The sequence below is a fragment of the Zalophus californianus genome, chromosome 15 (genome assembly GCF_009762305.2).
Source record: "Zalophus californianus isolate mZalCal1 chromosome 15, mZalCal1.pri.v2, whole genome shotgun sequence".
Classification (NCBI taxonomy): Eukaryota; Metazoa; Chordata; class Mammalia; order Carnivora; family Otariidae; genus Zalophus; species Zalophus californianus.
This window is the reverse complement of record NC_045609.1, coordinates 80,538,779-80,558,617: the sequence shown is the minus strand read 5'-3', so window position 1 is coordinate 80,558,617 and position 19,839 is coordinate 80,538,779. Positions and strand designations below refer to the sequence as shown.

Below are 19,839 nucleotides of genomic sequence, written 5' to 3'. Positions count from 1 at the left end.
AGTCTCTGGCACTCTTTTTTCCTCATTTTAAGCAGAAGACTTTGGAAGAATAAAAGCACTTTACAACTCCACTTATAACCTCTCTTTTTTTGCAAGTGGAATTTTACTGATGTTAATTTAATAATGTAAGCTTAGAGAAGAAACACAAGTTCACATTTCTTCTTACTGAGGGAAGACAGATCTTCCAAGAATTCAAGGAAGAGATCCAGTTCAGCAGGATGGCAAAGGCATGTCCTCTCCTGTGATTATCCCTCCAGCCTGCCCATGATCCTCTAACACCAACCCACTTGGGAGCCCGTGGTCTCATTTAGAAACAACCATGGACTTCTGCTCCAGGAGCAGTCACAGGCATAGTAGAAACAAGCATTTTAAGTCTCAGAGAGAAGGTTTCGGCAATGAGCTCTAAAGTCACTCTTGGTTCATCATTTGCCTCTAGTCGATCTGAGGAGGTGGCTCTGTACTCAGGCGGGTCATTTAATGGCAGCTCGTCTGTCCTGTCCTGTCCTTGCAGAATCTTCTGAAGACCCCAAGAGGTGTTCCATGGCTCATAAACTAAGCAAGGTGGAGTCCAAGTCCGCTCCCTGAGTGATTTATCCCCCTAGCCGATGTTATGTCACATGCTTTCGTTGCTGCAAATCCTTGAGCAAATCAGACCATCCCTTGCCACTTCAGAGGTCTGGGTTTCAATTTCATTCTTAAGACTCTAAAGCTACGGTAAGTAGGAGCCTGACATGGATCAGAAGAGCATGGCTGGAATTCAGGATACTACCATGATTCTTGCCTAGAGCTGGGAATGCAAGACAGTCTGTACTCAGATCAGCGTTTTGAAGAAAGAGTTGACATTTGGAGGTCACAAGAAAAAACTTGGCACCCTACGTGAACACCTCCAGATGTCTCTGTGGTGCCTGCTCACGGTCACGTGGCATTCTGTGGCCCATGTCTTGTCTCACTGGAGTTTGACCCCTGAGAGAAGTTCACCTCTGGTACCTCTCTCGTGAGGAAATGTCTGGTTATAATGACAGCCTCTGTCCAAGCCATTACTCAGCACCACTGAAACCAATCACAGCTCCTCTTATTAGTCATTCTCTTAAAGGAATTCTCTGGAGCACCTGGATGCTGATATTAGGATCCAGTTCCAACATTCTGATAATCTTTGTACCTGAAATGAGGTGTAAGCCTTGAAGACGGCCGACGCCTGTGGCTTCGGATGCGCCCCCCCCGGGAGGGCCTGAAGTCGGTTATAGAACAGTCGAACAGGTTTCATCCTGGTGTCCAAGCTGATGTGCGTGGGCACATCTCATCATCTGTCTCCCTGTCTCCTTTGGCCTTGAGACACCTGGTGCCCCACTTTGCCCAAATGTGGGGGCCGCTTGGGGTAGCACTGTTTTCTCAGATGTCACCCTGTGCCTGCCCCACTCCTGCTTTATCAATGGAATCGTCTGTACCCAGAGTCCTCCGACCCCCCAGCCTGTCTGTCCCATCAGATCGTTCCGCTTCTCTGGGTGCTCAGCCTCCAGTCTCTTTCTGGCTGCACCAAACCCATCTGTAACTCTGCAGGTCCTAGTGGGGGCTGTAAATGTGCTAGGTGCTGCAGAGGCAGAAGTAATCACAGTGGGGATGGCTTCCAAACCAAGGAATGTCCTGCTTGCTCTGATAAAGGGATTTTGTGCTCTATCTGGCTTTAAGAAGCAGTCTGGGAGACAGTGTTTGGAGGCCAAAATGCTGGAATTTTGGATGTTTGGATTTTTATGGGAATAACAGGACCAAAGATTCTAAATCATAAGTCTCTTGGCAAATTGAGAAGGAGAATTTACCAGAATGATGATAATGCACTGTTCTTATTCTCCAGAAGCTTAGGGCATAAACACCGGAGAAGGTCGAAGAGTAGAAGAACAGGGAAACAAAAGGAAAGGGCCCTTTGGGGCTCCCCAGCCTGTGAACCACAGATTATTAAGAAACCACAGGCCTTCTGGTTCAGATGCGGATTCTGTTACTTGCCATGTGAATTTTCTTGACTATTTTATTGAATCTCATTAAATTGGTATTTCATTTCATCTTCAGTATGCTCGGAGGAAAACTGTTTTAGAGATAAGGAAATTGAAGTCAGAGGTTAAATGACCTGTCCCAACCCCATAGCTAATGAGTGCCCAGCTGAGACTCAAATTCAAGGTTTCTGGCTGCATTTTCATCCTTTATTTTCTCTGGTACCCACAAGAAGGTTTAGTGTGTTCTCCAGCTTGTGGCCTTGGCTAGCATCCCATTCTGTGACTCATGTCCTGGACCACTGGCTTGAGCATCTCCCAGCACCTTCCAGGCCCCACCCTGGCAGGGCCCAGAGAAACCTGAGGGGCACCAACAGTCATGGGCATGGGCCTCGTGGCCATTCGGCTACGAGCGAACTGGGCCTCCGCAGATACTGACTCGTAGGGACGGGCCCTCTGGGTTGTCTGCCTAGCCACGCGCAGGCCATCCTGGCTGTCTCCTGGATGTGGACAGGCGGGGGTTGGTGTGCTAGGCATTCTGCACCAGGGATTCCATGGGCACAACACCGCACGGGTGGAGAAGCTTGCATGGGGGGGGGGGATTGGAGGAGAGGGACAGGGAGAGGAGAAGAGAAAGGAGATCAGAGCAAACGCTTTGATTGACTGCGGGATCGGTTGATTGATTGATTGATTTCATTAACACAGACCTACCTCCGGTCCTGGGGAAACCGTGAAGAGCAAGAACAGAAATAGTGCTGATATTTTAGCAAATATTTAGGGAGGACCTGCCCAAGTGGTGGTCCCTGTCTAGGTGCTCGGGATACTTCAGAGACCCAAGGGACACAGATCCTTCCCATCTGAAAGCTTCCATGGAGGCACATAAAGCAGGGAATATAATAAAATAGAGCTTTTCTAGTGTGTCAGAGGGTGGTGAGTGTTATGGAGAGAAAACACAACAAACTTAGAGCTGGCCGCGGGGGTCAGGAGGGCCGGCTCTGGGGAGGGGACCGGCTGTTGTTAAAGGTAAGCAAGGGTGGCTTCATTGAGGAGGTGGTCCTGGGGCTGAGTTGGCTTGAAGGAGATCATCAGGGAGTCAGGCAGGTGTAGGAGGAGCACTCCAGGCAGTGGGAATGGCTTGAGCAAAGGTCCTGTGTTGACCACAAGTGTGGCACTACCACGGAGCTGCAGAAGGCTGGTGTAGCTGGAGCAGGGTGTCGTGGGCGTCCCGCGGTGTCCCTGGGCTTATAGCTGGATCACTCACATCTCTGTCTTTAGGGTCACATGGCGGTCCCCCATGTGCCCCTGCATCATCTTCCCTCTGTGTGTGTCTGTCTCTGTGTCCAGATTTCTCCTTCTTGCAAGGACACCCATCATCAGATTTAGGGCCCACCCTACTCCAGTCTGACCTCATCTCCACTGAGCTAATTTCATCTGCCATGCATGACTCATTTCCCAAATAAGGTCACACTCTGAAGTTGCAGGGGTTAGGACTCGTATATATCTTTTTGGAGGACATAATTGAACCCATAACATTGTGATTCTCTATGCTCAGTAAACCTGCCTCAGACTGCAGATCAATGAGACTTCCCTGTGGGTGGGTACTTGGGCTAACACTTGAAGCAGGATGAGAAGTGAAGAGGTTATCAGACAAAGGGTTGGTGGAGAGGGAAGAATTCCAGGTCAAAAGGAATGGTAGGTACAAAGGCCCTGTGGTTGTAGGGAACAAGATAAGATGTTCTCAATCATTACTCATCAAGGAAATACAAAATACATAATGAGATATGACACATATCCTTTAAGGAGAATGGACAGTATGAAGTGTAGGCAAAGAAGTGGGACAATAGAAACTTTTATACAGTGCTGAAAATGTAAAATAGCACAGGTTTGGAAATGTTTTTTTTTTTTTTTTTTTTTTTTTTATTCATGAGAGTCAGAGAAAGAGAGGCAGAGGAAGAGGGAGAAGCAGGCTCCCGCCTAGCAGGGAGCCCGATGCAGGACTCTATTCCAGGACCCTGGGGTCATGACCTGAGCCGAAGGCAGACGCTTAACCATCTGAGCCACCCAGGCGCCCAGGTTTGGAAATGTTTTTGGAATATCTGCTAAAGCTCAACATTCTCATACCTGTGTTCATCTGACAAATTTACTCTTATGCCTAAAAGAAATGCATTCATATGCTCGTGATAAGGCAGGGACGGGTAAGTTCATGGCACCATTATTCATGACAACCCAAAATGGTAACAAGACACATGCCCCTCGACATACAATGAATAAGGCACTCTATATGCGTATGATGGAATACTATACACCAGCGAAAAAGAATAAGTTATTGCTACCTGTGATAATATGGATTGATCTCACAGATATAACATTGAGCAAAAGAAGCCAGACACAAGAGAGTAGTTACGGTAAGTTTCATTTACATAAAATTTAAAAACAGAAAAACAAGTCTGGGGAAATGGAAGTCGGAGTAGAGGTTATCTTTGGGGGGCAGGTGATAACTGGGAGGTGGCCAGAGGGAGGCTGTGGCAAGCTGGTCATGTTCTACATCTTGATGTGGGTGTGGACATATGGGTGAGTATGCAGTAAAATTTATTGAACTTAGGACTTGCGCACTTTTTTGTATATATTTTATTTTTAAAGAATTTTATTTCAACTTTTATTGAAACTTGAAATAAACAATAAAATCATGTGTCTGTTCTCCTGCTTTACCATCATATTTCAGAATTACCTTTTCTTTGCTTCTTAATAAATTTAATTCCAGTATAGCATACCTTGGAGATGTTGGGGGTTTGGTTCTAGGCCACCTCAATAAAGTGAATATTGCCATAAAGTGAGTCAAATGAATTTTTTGGCTTCCTAGTGCATATAAAAGTTATGTTTACACTATACCATAGTCTATTAAGTGGGCAACAGCATTATATCTAAAAAATAAAGTATATACCTTAATTAAAAAATACTTTATTACTAAAGAACGCTAACCATCAACTTAGCTTTCAGGGAGTCATAATCACTAGTCACAGATCACCGTAACAAATATGATAATAAGAAGTGTGAAATATTGTGAGAACTACCAAAATGTGACAAAGAGACAGGAAATAAGCAAATGCCATTGGAAAAATGGCACCAAGGGATGCCACAAACCTTCCCGCCACAAACTGTAAAAAAACACAGTATTTGTGATGTGTGATAAAGTGAAGCACAATGAAACAAAGTATAGCTGGGCAGGACTACTATTTAGTTACTAAAATGATTTTAATATTTTTACATAATGTAAACATCAGATTCTTTAAGGGAGTAATTTTTAAAAAAATTTTAATTAAGGTGTAATTGACATACAATATTATATTACTTTCAGGTGTTTGATACAATGATACAGTGTTCGTATATATTGTTGATATTTGTATATATTGCGAAATAATCACCATAGTAAGTCTGGTTAATATCCATCCTTATACATAGAAGCATTTTTTTAATTCAATGGAAACTTTATTAAAAAGCTGGTAAATCATAGAAAGGTATATTTGATTTAAACTTTAAAAGTGAATGTTAAGAATATGGTGAATGAAATTAGGTGATGAAGGAGAAGAAGGGACATAGCAGGTAGAAATGAATTCATCACTGCCTATAGTAGGGAGTCAACAGGGACTTTCTAAGATTGTTGAATTAAGCATATTGCGCAAAGGTATGTAAGTTAGTAGTTATTAAATTAATAACTGAAACAAAGACATACCTTTAAAATTTGTAGAGGATAAGAAATGAAACTGATGAACATAGGGGAAAAAAAGAGAGAGGCAAACCAGGAAACAGACTCTTAACTAGGGAGAACAAATTGAGGGTTGCTGGAGGGGAGGTGGGCGGGGAATGGATGAAATGGGCGATGGGGATTAAGGAGGGCACTTGTGATGAGCACGGGGGGATGCAGGGAAGAGTTGAATCCCTAAATTCTACACCTGCTACAAATATCACACTGGGTGTTAACTAACTGGAATTTAAGAACTTGAAACAACCACCACAGAAAAACCAAAAACAACCCCCCAAAAGAGTACATGAAGAGTAAAAATCGCTTATAGTTCCAATAATAAATAAAATATTTCAGAGGAGGTGTGGACTTAAAGCCAAGAAAACAGCTCAGTACTCAAAGATGAAGCACAACAAAAGAAGCAGGAAAAATACAATATCTGAGAAAAGTTGATGACTCCTATGACGACAAAGAATATTTGTCAATGGGCTAAGTTGAGCACTCACTTGTTAGTAGAAGAAAACTTAGGTGTTATCATAAAGCGAATTCAACCACATGTCTCAGCAGATACAAACCCGAAACAAAGTGAGTTTTTCTTAAACAAGTGGCTTATAGTATATTTAATAGATTTTACTTTAAAGTGTTTGAAATTTCAAGCTCTAGGTATTTATTGACCAGTGCAAGGAACTATTTAAGACTTTGATTTTGGGTTTTGACAATCACTTCAAAAACAATGAATATTTCTTTTCAACCAGCTCTACTGGTGATTGAGGTCTGAACTGGGACAAGATGCTCTGCTGATTTGCGGAAGGATTAGCTGATTTGTACCTGGGCAGTTCTATGGGTTTATCAAAGGTCTATCACAGAGGTTTACCGAAGGAGATATACTGGCAAGATGATGGCCCTTATATGGGAGATTAACTCTTAATCATATGTCACATCTAATATTTTTAGCTAAGGCCACCCCCTGTCCAGTGGCGGTACCTTGTTGGCAACATGTAAGGTTTCAGCGAGTACTTCTAAGATTTTCTCAAAGATATTTTAAAATAACCGTCACATTATTCTGTTTTTGTCCAGATAGTCCTGGGCTGTGTCTGCACAGTGGCAGCTCTAAGTAAGTTATCCTGGAATTGCTAAATAGTTATATTCAGTTGGATATAACTTTTTAATTCATTCCAGATGCTTCTGTAGAGAGGCAGCCCATGATTATGAATTACAGTGCACATCAATGACTTTACAACAGCATAGTAATTTTGAGATTTGTTGTTTTCTATATATACCATAAGGCAGAGCACTTTTCATGATGTCGAGCATGTAGTAGGAGCTCTGTAGACACCTGGAGAATGGAAGAGTAAACAAATCAGGCTTTCTTTATGCCATTGCCTTTCCCTTCGCTTTTTAAAATTAAAATTTATATTTGTAAGCAAGTAGTTTGAGAATCAGAGTGTTAAAGGATGATTTAAAAAAAAAAAAAACCAAGAGAATGGTGGTTGCCAGGGGCTGGGGGAGGGGAGGTGGGGAGGTGTAAGACAAAGGGTACTGACTTTCAATTATAAGAGGAATAAGTTCAGAGGATCTAATGCACAGCAGGGGACTGTGGTTAATATCATGGTGCTGTACACTTGAAAGTTGCTGAGAGCCCATCTTAAGCATTCGCAGCACATAAAAGGTTAACCCGGAGGTGATGGATATGTTAATTATCTCGATCTTGGTAATCATTCCACAATGTACATGTACATTGTATACTTTAAGTATAGCAGATATTTATGCCTGATATATTTATGTAATATATTAAATATATAATTATATTTGTTCATTATTCCTCAATAAAATTGGAAAAAGCAAAAAACAAAGGTGCCTTGCCTGTGCATCCCCACACCCACCGACCCCCTGAAGCCATCACAGGCTGTGAGTGAGGCAACTACTCCAAACTCCTGTTAATTGTTTCTTTGGGAATTTAAATATTTATTTCTATTTTTTTAGGTGGGTGGGGGTAGGGACGAGGGAGAAGGAGAGAATCTGAAGCAGTCTCCACGCCCAGCACAGAGCCCAATGTGGGGCTCAATCTCATGACCCCGAGATCATGACCTGAGTTGGAACCAAGAGTTGGGTGCTTAACCAACTGAGCCACCCAGGTGCTCCAAATATTTATTTCTCAATAGTATGCACATATTGACATGTATTGGTTTGCACATTTTTGACTTTTTATTCTGAATTCATATTATAGAGGATGAAAATTTCAGCTCATTTTTCTGATCCCTTTACCTTAACCTCTTTAATCCTTCCAGTGAAATTGTATCTCAAATTTTGGGTAAATCTACATTAAAGGTTTTCATTATTAGGACTGTGTAAATAGTGCTTACTGCTTGAGCCCAGAAATAGTGCAGTTTTGAGCCAAGGGAGATACACTCGGTATCCTTTCTTGACACCTTTTTGTTTTCCTAGAGCTGCTTGTAAAAAACATTTCCCGTGCCCTGTAATAGGTCTGGGTCTGTAAAATACCCCCTAATACAATTTTCTGTAAGGTCAAACCTGTTCAATGATTTTTAGTCTCAGAGTTGTTTTTTATGTTTCTGTAAGACATTCCTTTAGGAGCCCTTGACCTGCTGTGTTGTGAATGGCTTGCTTTCCAGATCTTTATACAGCTGCTCTCCTGGGACTATCTCCTCCCTCATTCTGGGAATTCTCTCCTATGTCGGCACCCTTGATTTCTGGGTCTTGTACCTTCTTTTTGGTGTTCTGCCTCATTTTTGTGGAGCGCATTCGTCTTACAGCTTTATGGAATTGGGGAATGAGAAATTTTGGGGGGGATCTGTGAATCCGAAAATGTATTTTACCATCGCAATGGACAGTTTGGCCGAGTGTAAAATTCATGGGTGAAAAGTCTTTTCCTTCAGAATTTTGAAGTCATTATCCCTCCATTCTTTGAGCTTCAGATGTTGCTACTAGGACTTCTGGTACTATGTGGATTCCTTTGGCTTGGTTTTACATATTTGTTTCCTCTCTGGAAGCTTCTAGAATCTTCTCTTCATGTGTGATGTTTTGAAGTTTTATAAAGATACATTTGGGTGTGGGTCTTATTCATCATAGTGGATTCTTAGTGTTTTGCGGACTTAAACCTTACAGATCTGGGACATTATTCACTTATAGTAATTTTTTTTTAATAATTTCTTCCCCCACTCTTCTTATTTTTCTTTGATTGCCCATTGTTACTGTAATTTTCACATTACAAGAGCTCCTTTTTCCTTTCTAAGAATATCCTTTTGTTTTATGCAAGCAAGAGCTGCTTCTTCAAGGGATAGTCATAATTTCTTTGAGATTTTATTCTGTTCCCCATTATATTTTTAGTTTATTTAATTTCTGTTTGTTGGAAGCCTGGCTACCTTGTGTCCTGGAGCTGGAAGGAGGAGGTGAGCTGGGGTGTCTCACTCTTCAATCTGCGGCTATCCACTGACTGAGTTCTCTGTTTTTATCCATCATATCACACCTGCCCTCCTGTGTCTGGAGCCCCCAAATCCAGAGCCTCTAGGATTGTTTGGTTTTTTAAAGAGAAAAATTTCAGGTCTTCTGTGGGGTAGGGAGATCTGTAGACAGAGCTCTGTGGGAATCTATTTTTTTTTTTTTTATACGTTTTGAATCAGTTCCCTGTTTTCGGCCCTGCCTCGCCTTTCAAGCTGCCTAGGAGTTTAGTTTCAGAGCTTTTTAAAGCCCTGGGTGACTTGCTTCTCACTGGTGTTCCCCTTGTAAGCTTGCATCTCCTTCTCTTGCTGAGTCATTCGGGACTCCTCCATCTGATTTCTGTCTTCATATATTGTTATTTGGAGATTATAAATGTCTCCCAGTTTTGTCAGAGATCTGACAAAATTTTGTCAGATCGTATTTCCTTATCTTGTTTTCTTTGGGGGGAGTTTTTGAGAATAGAGTGCAGAGAAATCAACATTTACTCTATCATCTTGAAACAGAAAAATCTCAGTTGTTTTTTGTTTTGTTTTAGAGAGAGAGAGAGATTCGGGGGGAGAAGCAGAGGGAAAGAGAGAACCTTAAGCAGGCTTCACACTCAGCCTGGGCTCGATCTCACCACCCTGACATCACAACCCGAGTTGAAATCAAGAGTCAGACGCTTAACCAACTGAGCCACCCAGGTGCCTCAGAAAAATCCCATTTGATCTTAAGTGGATAGTATCACGTTTTCTCTTTGTTTTGGATTTAATAATTTCCACATTTATCTTAAGCAAAATTTAGTCTGTTAGATGCATTGGTGTTTTTTTTTTAAGGTAAAGAAATGATGAGTATGACTTAATTGCCTAGAGAAAATTATATATATATATTTAAGATTTTATTTATTTATTTGACAGAGACACAGCGAGAGAGGGAACACAAGCAGGGGGAGTGGGGGAGGGAGAAGCAGGCTTCCCGCGGAGCAGGGAGCCCGATGGCGATGCTCGATCCCAGGACCCTGGGATCATGACCTGAGCCGAAGGCAGCCGCTCAACGACTGAGCCACCCAGGCGCCCCTATATTAATTCTTAATTTACGGAGCCCTTCAGTGTACAAATTATCATTCCGTCTTAGTGGTGTTTTCAAGACTAGCTTATACTCCAAGGAATCCCACTTCTTATTCCAACAACTTCTGATAGAAATTTCTCCAACATTTATGAAGTCTTTCCTGCATTTTTGAACAGAAAGGGATGAGTGTACCCTTCTCTTGGTCTCCCAGACGTCCTACTGACATCACGGATTGCTCTCTGCTGAAATTTGGTGACACCTCTGGGACCGGCCCCTCCTCTTTTGCTGAATCCTTCCAGGCACTTGCTTTATAAATTCATAATTGATTTTGCAGAGGTAGCTGTCCCTTCCCTGTGAGTCAGCTTTGGAAGGGGCCTTCCAATCTCCTGACACCTTACTGCAGTTAATTGAAGGTCTAGTGTGCTCAGGAAGAGCTGAGATGAGCAGCAGAAGCAAAATACCCGGGCTGGCCCAAAACCCGGAGCCCCAAATTTAATTCCAAGTCGGAGTCAAGTAGACTTTGGTGAAATGGAATGGCCTGGGGATAACTCCTCCACATTCTGTGATTCTCTCGGGGTGAAAATCCCAGGCTCTGTGGCAGCTCTGTTCTCGTCTCCTCAGCCCGCAACCGGGTGTTCTCAATCTTGGCACGGCTGACACTTTGGAGGAGACACTGCTTTGTGGTGTGGTGGTATTGTCCTGTGCGTTGCAGAATGGTGAGCAGCATCCCTGGTCTCTGTCCATCCGTTGTCAGTGGCACATGTGTGCCAGCTGGGACAGCCAAAAATGTCTGCAGACTTTGCCAACTATCCCCCGGGGGACAACATGGATTCCTATTGAAAACTTTAGACTAGGAGTCTCCTCTTTTTTCAGATTTTGTAACTCTGTTCTGGATATTTGAAGTTGTAGAAAATGTGGCAGCAAGGGCCCGGAATGGTATTGTAATTCCTTATAATTTTGTAGAATGTGAGATAATTCATAAAGCACCCATATTTCCATAATATGCCAAATAGTCATTGTTTTAAATATACGATAACTAACATTTGGTAAGTGCTCGCTTTTTTTTTTTTTTTTTTTTTTTTGAGCCCACACAGGGTGCCGGGTCCTGTTGTAAACACCGTCAATACCCTAAGGGAGAAATGAGCGTTGCCCCCATTTTGGCAGATGGGGAAACTGAGGCCCAGAGCGTTTAGGCAAATTGCTTGAGTTTATACAGGGTGGAAGTGGCTGATTGGGATTCACACCGAGGCAGGAGGACTTCAGAGCATAAGCTCTTAACCAGCACTTTGTGCGGTGGTTGATTTTAAGGTGCCGAGACCAAAACACAAGCTGCGCGTGTAGACTTTAGTCCGTCCATTCTGAGCACCAAGAGGGCAGGAAGGACTGCACACGTTTTCCACCTTTCCATTCCTCTTAGCCGGGCCAGTACCTGGCAGATCATAGAGGCACGGTGAAGGTTAATTTTAATAAAAGAAGTAAACACTAGTCTCACGGGTTGTTTACGCGAAAAGAGGAGCCCAGCAAAAACTTAAGTGTTACGGTTTCTCAAAGGAAGCTCGATGGTGGTATTGATGTGCTGTGCAGGTGTCTGTCACTGGAGGATCCGTGCCTTTGGTGAGGAAGTGCAGGGGCCGTGCCAGTAGCCTCCAGCCTGGGGCAGTGGTCTCCTTGTTGGCGGGCAGTTTTGGGAAATGAGAGCTTGGGTGTCAGAGAGTCACCCTCACTTTAACAAAGCCCACCCAAGCATGGGTGAATACCGGTAAGACACACTTGCCTAATTTAGCCTTTCTTTGACGGTTCTAGAAGGCAGAACCTTGTAGCACTCCCAGGTCCCGATCACAGACGCCCCGTATGCCATGAGATCCCAAGGGGCTGGTTAATTGAGAGCTTGAGTTTCTGGAGAATGTTGACTAATGGGTGTTTCCCGTCACCTTCACCTGAGGTGGTAGTGCTTTCAGGAGACCGTCATATGTGAGTGTTCTGACATTTCCCTCAAAGCTCTTTCCAGATTGTTTCAGGACGGGGTGGGAGTGCATGTATTATGGTTTGGTCCTGATATAAGGCTGATGTTAGCTGGCGCCGAGATGGTAGGGCCCCACTCATGGAAGCCTTGGCCATGTTGTTCGTCTGCTGTAGCTGGACTGTGAGTTTCACAGCACTGATGCCCATTAGAAGTAAGGCTGCCCCAGAATTTGAGCTGAAAGGTGCTCAGAGGGGGGAAAGGTGGGCTGACCTGTCTTTCAAACATCACTTAGACTTTTTTTCTGATTCTGTCTTTGTGAAAAAGCTATGGGAATAGCCATGGGTTCATGTAGAAAGGGTCTTAGTGAATTAGGAAGCTTCACTTAGTTCCAATATCCCTTTTTCCCCCTTTTATCTCATCCTTCCTTGGAATTCTCTCTTGAAATGGTGATAATATAGGGAAAATTCCAGAGCAGAAATGTCACATGCCTTGCAAATTCAGATCAAAAGAATCTTTGGTAGCAATAGTAGCCAAAACTCAACACGTCAGGTGACTTAAACGCCAGTATAAATAAATACTCATTAGATAAACTTACCCTTCAACACCCAGGTCAGATAGCACCTCTATCCTGGCCTCCCCCAGACCAAGTTAGCCATTATCCTTAAATGCTCCTGTAGCAGTTTGCTCTGGCTCCCGAAATAACACAGGCCCCATTGTGTTTCTAATTCATCTGTTTTCGTGTCTTTCTTCCTGCCTGGATGGTGAGGTTCTGGGAGGGAAGGATTCACCTTTGTATCCCCAGCACCTGGCATGTGTAGGCTGGTACGTAGGAGATGGTCTGTGCCTGCTGGATGCATGAGTAATAGGGGAGCTCATTAAATTTCATCTTCAACACTGGGCAAGAAGAGGACATATCATACTGAAATATTTCCAACTTTTTAATAACAGGCCACTCCATGTTATGATTTAGGAAATGGAGTGTTCAGGACATAGTGATTTTTTTTTTCCTTGTCCCGTGCTCATTTTCTTCTACACCCCCCTCCAACCCCCACAAGTCTCATGAAAATATTCATTGATTCTGGGTCTTTCTGAAGAACATCTCTCTTTCTTTCCAGGCAGGTATTAATGAAAATGACTTTTACGATGGGGCGTGGTGTGCAGGAAGGAATGACCTCCATCAGTGGATTGAAGTGGATGCTAGACGTCTGACCAAATTCACTGGTGTCATCACTCAAGGGAGGAACTCACTTTGGCTGTAAGTGTGGGTAGACCTGTGCTTTTCTAGACTCCATGCCTTGGGTCTAATGTTACAGGGTTTGGACAGAGACAGGGAAGATGCAGAGAAGTATCTGGTGATAAGCAACAGAAGGGAAGAAAATTGGAATGTGGACAGGATGCTGGGATTGCTGTAGACACAAGCATCTCTTGAAATGTTGTTATCCCCTGTACAAGAAGAGAGAGAAGGACCCACCTGGCAGGTTGGGCTGAGTAGACAAAGGTGTTGTACAAACAATGCAGCTTAGGCAAGTGGCTGCCATCTTGGATCTGTGATGAGTTACTGGTACCCTGACTGGTAAACGGAACACAGCCCAAGGTGGGAACTCTGACAGTGAGCAATAGGTAACAGGTCCAAGCCACTGTTCTGGAGTAGACAGTAGGAGTCCTTTAGAATCTGAGGACTGGAAGCCCAGAGAGGTTCCCAAATAAAGGACTATAGAGAAGTAGTAGAAATGAAGGGTGAGCCAGTATGAGGCCTGAGAACGAGATGGAGCCCATTTCTCAGAATTGACCTTGGGCCCAGGGTTGGGTCAATAACAAGATGAAACCGATAGTAACCCTAAGAGAGGTAGGCTCTCCATCCTGCGGTACACGCATACAATGGAATATTACTCAGCCTTAAAAGGGGAGGACATTCTGACACGTGCTATACCATGGATGAGCCTTAAGGACGTTATGCTAAGTGGAATAAACCAGTCACAAAAGGACAAACATTGTGTGATTCCACTTAGTGAGACCCCTTGGTGGCCATCGGGGCCTGGAGGAGGGGGAATGGGGAGTTGTTGTTTAATGGGTCCTGAGTTTCAGTTTGGGGTGATGGAAAGTTCTGGAGCTAGATGGAGGTGGTGGTCGCACAAGGATGTGAATGCGCTGAATGCCACTGACTTGTACACTTAAAAATGGCTGGAATGATACATTTTATGTTATGTATCTTTACTGCAATAATGAAAAATTGTATGTGCCAAATCAATGCGCACAAAAAAAACCAAAGAACCTCCCCACCTCAACCCAGGGCTGGCCGTGGAGATGGAAGCAGGGCTGCATCTGTGGGGTTGTCCTGTGACTCCAGCCGTGTGGACGGCAAGCAAGCGGAGACCGGGTGCTAGGCAAGGCCTACAAGGGTCCACAGGACCTTGGGTGCTCTCTGAATTTAAGCGAGAATTTTCAAGTTCCTCTAACATCTGATGACAACTGAGAAGCCAAGGGCACAAAGGTGTCCCACGCTGACATTAGGGACCTGGCCCAGTTAGCTAAGACCCCTCCTGCCCTGCCCGCCTCACTTTCCTGTCTGTGCCACGCTCTAGAATTTCATGTCAGTATTTGCTCATTACCTCTTGGCAGTTGTGTAAAATCTGTCTGTAATTTGTTGATTCGATTAATTTTTAATTCCTGGAAAGGTCAACGTTAATAAATAAACCAGGATAAAGGAGGGGAACCTGACATCTGTGCTCACATTTAACTGCCTGTCATTGTCACTGTAGAGGGGACTTTCTTACATAATGACAGTTGTCAGGCAGTGACTCATCATCTATTTTCCTCTGAGCTATTTTATTGTAAAGACGATATTATAACATCTAGCAACATTTAAAAACAGTACCCATGATTCCACTGTCCTTAGACAAACATAGTTTTTGGGGGACATATTTGTAATCCTATTACATATTCAATCATGTTATTTTAACTTAAGAACGTATCAAAGCATTTTTCATGCTGTTACTGAGACGTCGTAATGGTCATTTTTAATAGCCTGTAATTTACCTGGCCATGGCTCCAGCTACCTTCTCGGTTTTCTGGTATCACATATCATTTTGCAAGAAAGCATTTTCATACTTTTTTCTTCCTTTGAATTATGTCATTCAAATACATTTCCGGAGCTGGGATGGTTTGTGCATTTTGACAACATTTAGTTATGTATTTGTGCAGTGCATTTTTTTTCACTTTGCTTTTCAGCAGCGCCCATGTATGTGCTCATAATGATGATTTTTGCTCCGTGGTGTGCATTGTGCTCTAATCAGCTTATTACTGTGACAATTGTTTTCACTGTTTAGATTCTGAAAGGCAAGAATTTGGGAGAAGAAAATGTTGAATTGCTCAAGGGGAATGGAAACTTGGACAGAAAGACTGATCTTGAGATTATGCATAGGGATGAATGAAGGGATTTTACCTTAATGCCGGGATATTAACCTGTCTAACCACCGTCATTAGAGAGCCAGTAGTCGAGTTATTATTGGATTAGAAAGACCGAGCAGGGTAGGAATAACACTCACATTCCATTTCATCTAGAACACAAGAGCATTTTAGGTGAACAAGAAATTGCAGTAGAACAGTATCTTTCTTTGACTATGCCTAGGATAGGAACATCTTAGAAGACAAGGGATAGAATTGCTTTTAAGAGTCAGAGTTTTTTTTTTGGTTTTTTTTTTGGCTAAATGTATTTCATGTCAAATTGTCCTTCAAGGACAATGGAAAGAAATTTGATGAGTTTCAGTTTGTCTTATGTCCTGGAATAGGACTGTCTCCACTAAGGACTGAAGAGGAAATGGGACAAGAAGGATGCATTTTGGTATCTGAACCTTTTTTTTCCCCAGAGGCATGAATAATGTTAGAAGCATTGGGATCTGTTCCAGGATGACCAGAAAACATGTCAGCCATAGGAACCATCAAATAGTGACAATGAAGAAGGCAACAGGTGTCCCTCTTTCCCTCTCCCCATGACTTCGATCCCCACGCTGTTCCCAGGACAAGCGTCTATGGTACCATTTTTTTTTTTAAGATTTCATTTATTTATTTGACAGAGAGAGACACAGCGAGAGAGGGAACACAAGCAGGGGGAGTGGGAGAGGGAGAAGCAGGCTTCCCGCTGAGCAGGGAGCCCGATGCGGGGCTCGATCCCAGGACCCTGGGATCATGACCTGAGCCGAAGGCAGACACTTAACGACTGAGCCACCCAGGTGCCCCTCTGGTACCATTTTTAGTATTCCTAATTACGGCTCCTGTATTTCTCCCTGCCGGTCTGGGAGGACCGTTATGGTAGAGATAATGCCTGGTCGCCTTGCCCCGTACCAGGCATCTATTAAGACGCTCAGGTAATGATTTTTTAATGAACGAATATTGTTAGGAAGTAACAAATTGACAAAGGTTCGTTCACACGGAATGGTGATGAGTTCATTAATCTGCGAGTGTCAGTCACTGAGAGCAAGTTTGCAATGGGAGTCGGGAGAGGAGAGGGGCCGTGGAAGATTGAGGAGTGACGATTTCTAGTGATGGACGATGGCACGGACAACAGAATGCCTTTGGAGTCACGTCACGGCTCTTGACTCTTGTTGGTTATGAGATTTCCCTTCTTGGAACCTCAGTTTGCTGCCTGAAATAAGATAACTATTCTCTATGGGGTCAAAATGCAGTGGAGCTCAAACGAAATTACCCAGCACATAGTAAGTGCTCAGTAAATGTTAGTTTCTTCCCTCTGCATCGCTTTGGGTTTATTTAAAACCGTGGCTTGGAAGCTTTATTTTTAGCCACAGAAACCTTTGGAGGATACAGGGAGGCGAGGCTGCGCTGTGTGAATCTGGGCCGTGCAGGGGAGCTTTGCCTGCCTAGCCTGCCCTCCCCCCCCCCACCCCAACGGAGCAGCCCTGGAGGACACCTTCATCCACGTAGCTCTGGTAACAAGCATACTGAACGGCCGGCCTGAGTGGGCCGGTTACAGCCCTGCCTGCTCCTCCAAAGGCCTGTGGCCACTTCCTGAATCTTACCGGGTAAAGGGAAATTGTGGAATTCAAGCCAAGACAAGCAAGGGCAGGGTAGGAATTAGAGCTTGATTTTTCTAGTTAAACATGCAGAACCTACCCTCATCTCAGAGAGTTGCATTTTGGCTGGGAATGTCGTAGGAATGGAAGGGCAAGGGGTTGCCGGCCCTTTGAGGTGGGAGCCAGATGGGTATTGCTGTGTATAAAGGCTTCTGTCTGGTTGTTAGAATATGGGAGCACGTGGGAGTTACAGTGCATATATATTTAAGGATATTATTAATACTTTTCATCTGTAGGACTTTCATAGCTGGTATTTTTGTGTGTGTGAAGATTTTAATTATTTATTTGTCAGAGAATGTGAGAGAGAGATGAGAGAGCACACACAGGGAGAAGCAGGCTCCCCACTGAGCAGGGAGCCCGATGCGGGGCTCGATCCCAGGACCCTGGGATCATGACCTGAGCCAAAGGCAGACGCTTAACGACTGAGCCACCCAGGTGCCTCGTATGGTTGGTATTTTTAAGTGAACATCCATAGTCTTACTTGTTTCTGACATTCTCTTCGTGTGTTTATGAATTCATTCAGCTCTTACTGAGCACTCCGTACTCAGCACTAGGGATACAAGGTGAGCAAGGAGCGGCCTGCTTGCAGGGAGCTTTCAGTCTACTGGAAGAATCCAGTATGTTAACAGATCCACTAGCATCCGCAAAGTACCCGTTGATGAGGGATGGGGATAGAGCTGTTATCAGATTTGGGATATAGGCGTGAAGGACCATATGGCAGGTCACAAGGCTTAGCCTAGGTCTGCGACTAGTTCATAATCCAGTTGATGACAAACTATAATTCTAGTTTTAATAATTTTTCTATTTGAAAGTAATAAAGTATAATTATTTTCATGATACTGAATAATTTATACTTTTCACCAGTAGAAATTATCCTTCTCCATCGCACTGCAATTTAGTGAAATGTTAGTATACTAATAAAAGCCAATCTTTAATTTCCCTAACTTCAGAAAACTTATTAGACATACGGGTGTTACAGTTATAACCAAAGTGATGATTGAAAAGTTAATTATTCTGCTGGAGGTGAATAGATGCTGTAATGATGTGGGCAAGATACAGGCAATTAAAAAATAACCAAATGTTTTAAATTTTAATTGTTTAATAAACAAAACGATTCTCATTCTCTTGAGAGTCTGTAAATGTGTCCTTGAAGTGAGGTAGCTGTTTGACTGATGAGTTTATAAGGTGAGGACTGGGAGGGTTTGGCTGGTTGGCTGACTTTTTAAAAAGCAGGTGGGCTCATTAGAGCCAGAGGAGTGGGGGCCCCGGCTGTGAGCCAGGCTTGTGACCGGGGACACAGTGATGGTGGAGCTGGCTTTCTATTTGTCAGGGGAAAGCTGTAGCAGAGGTTCTTTTTTTTTTTTTTTAAGATTTTATTTATTTATTCACGAAAGACAGAGAGAGAGAGAGAGAGAGAGAGAGAGAGAGAGAGGCAGAGGGAGAAACGGGCTCCCAAGGAGCAGGGAGCCCGACGCGGGACTCGATCCCAGGACCCTGGGATCATGACCTGAGCCGAAGGCAGACGCTTAACCATCTGAGCCACCCAGGCGCCCTGTAGCAAAGGTTCTGGGTGTGGGCCTTCCCGTACACAATTCTGATGGTGAAGGAAAGGAGCAGACGAGGTGCCCCAAGGAAAGGCTTGTCTCGCCCTTCTGCCCCGGCGACAGCTGCGTTCACAGGAGGGGCTGGTGGCGACGGGGCAGATGGCTGAGGGGCGCGGGGGTGACTGGGAGGAGTGGGACTGACGCTGGTGGAGGAGCTCATCCCGGAAAGGAAGAGGGTCTCCTTGTCCCTTGAGACGCTGAAGGTGGGGGAGAAACCCTGAGGTGGATTCACAGCCTTGGCGCTAGAGGGTTGGTTTTACATTCTTCCTGAAGCAGGAGGCGGGGTCCTCTGCAGACAGTGAGTGTGGCCGGTGTAGGGGTTGGACGCTTCTAGCAAGAGGACAGGGAGAGCTGCCGAGCGCTCGGCTGGTGTCCAGAGCACCTAGAGTTGTAACGGTCCCACTTGGCACTGAGGGCACTTTCTGCACTAGGGGGCGGTAGAGTCAGCGGCCATTTCCCTGGAGGAGGTCCGGGGACAAGGGCGTTTTGCGAGCTGGTAGGGCACAGAGCGCGTTTGGAAGGAAGGGTGTGAGGTTCAGCTCCCGGGCTGGTGGGGGGGGGGGGAATCCAGGGCAGAGGGCCGATTCGCTGGAAGTGAAGGGCAAGTTCAAGGAGCCACTGGGGGAGATGAGGCTTTAGAAGTGACACAAGCGTGGCAGGGAGGACAGGGGTCATCTGAAGACTCTGCAGGGCCAGCAGAGGTGATGATCTGGGACCTGGGGGTGGGGGGTGGGGTGTGAGCGGAGGGTCCGAGAGGAGCAGACGTCTGGAAATCTTGAGGCTGCAGGGTTGGCACTCCGTGCTGTCCCTGTTGGGAGCATCTGCAGGACACGCTGGACCCCAGCTCAGGAGAGGTGAGGAGGGGGCGGCTGAGGAGCTGGTGGGGACTGGTGAGGAGGGAAACGCAGGTAAGTAGAGGCAGAGGCGAATAGAGACGCCGCTGGAGGGTGTTCATGGG

The 19,839-nt window shown here is 44.5% G+C and overlaps 1 protein-coding gene across 3 annotated transcripts in view; it reads left to right on the top strand.

Moving 5' to 3' along the window:
* CPXM2 (carboxypeptidase X, M14 family member 2) overlaps nt 1-19,839 on the top strand; it is a 148,628-nt gene that overhangs the window by 39,920 nt on the left and 88,869 nt on the right. For all 3 annotated transcript variants that reach the window (XM_027596158.2, XM_027596159.2, XM_027596160.2), the window contains one exon: nt 13,306-13,445. In XM_027596158.2, coding sequence (XP_027451959.1) covers nt 13,306-13,445 — 140 coding nt within the window. The remainder of the gene's footprint in view (nt 1-13,305; nt 13,446-19,839) is intronic.